This window comes from Mandrillus leucophaeus, unplaced genomic scaffold (genome assembly GCF_000951045.1).
Source record: "Mandrillus leucophaeus isolate KB7577 unplaced genomic scaffold, Mleu.le_1.0 Scaffold53, whole genome shotgun sequence".
Classification (NCBI taxonomy): domain Eukaryota; kingdom Metazoa; phylum Chordata; class Mammalia; order Primates; family Cercopithecidae; genus Mandrillus; species Mandrillus leucophaeus.
Window position 1 is genome coordinate 1,159,943 of NW_012105697.1, and position 709 is coordinate 1,160,651.

The window sequence follows — 709 nt, forward strand, 5'->3', positions numbered from 1 at the left end:
AGCTTGAGCCACTGTGCCTGGTTAATTTGTTGATTTCTTAATGCATCATCTAACCTTTTTTTTTGAGACAGGTCTGGCTCTGTTGCCCAGACTGGGGTGCAGTGGTATGATCTCGGCTCACTGCAACCTCTGCCTCCCTGGCTCGAGCCATCCTCCCACCTCAACCTCCCGAGTAGCCAGTACTACAGGTGCACACCACCAAGCCCATCTAACTTTCATTTTTGTAGAGACAGGATCTCCCTATGTTGCCCAAGGCTGGTCTCAAACTCCTGAGCTCAAGGAATCCATCTGCCCTGGCTTCCCAAAGTGCTGGGATTACAGGCACTCATGAATTACATGAGCCCACCATGCTTGGCCTTGAATTAGATTTATATCACCACAAAAGTGGAAGTGCCCCCAACTAATACACACACCAATGCAGCTTCCTTATTTTTTTCATTCACTTCAGCCTCAGTCCAAATGTGTTGGTAGACCCCTTGGCCCTGCTGTGTGGTGGAAGCTTGGAGAAGGGAAACTGGAGGGGGACTCACCGGACACCAGGGGGCTGGCTCAGACGGGCCCCCCTGGCCAACTGGCTGCCCTGCCAGGCGCCATCTTCTCCATCAGACTCCCCTGAGCCCTGGGCCTCTTCCTCATCCTCCTCTTCCTCATCATCATCAAACTGCTGGATGCGGTCCTTGTAGCATATCTCAAGTAGGTTGGCGTTGGG

General features: G+C 52.6%; 1 protein-coding gene across 1 annotated transcript in view; it reads right to left on the reverse strand.

Annotated features, from left to right (window-relative positions):
- PPP6R1 (protein phosphatase 6, regulatory subunit 1) overlaps positions 1-709 on the reverse strand; it is a 36,644-nt gene that overhangs the window by 6,297 nt on the left and 29,638 nt on the right. Inside the window, exon 17 of the mRNA XM_011996953.1 lies at positions 531-709. Within this exon, the coding sequence (XP_011852343.1) occupies positions 531-709 (179 nt within the window). The remainder of the gene's footprint in view (positions 1-530) is intronic.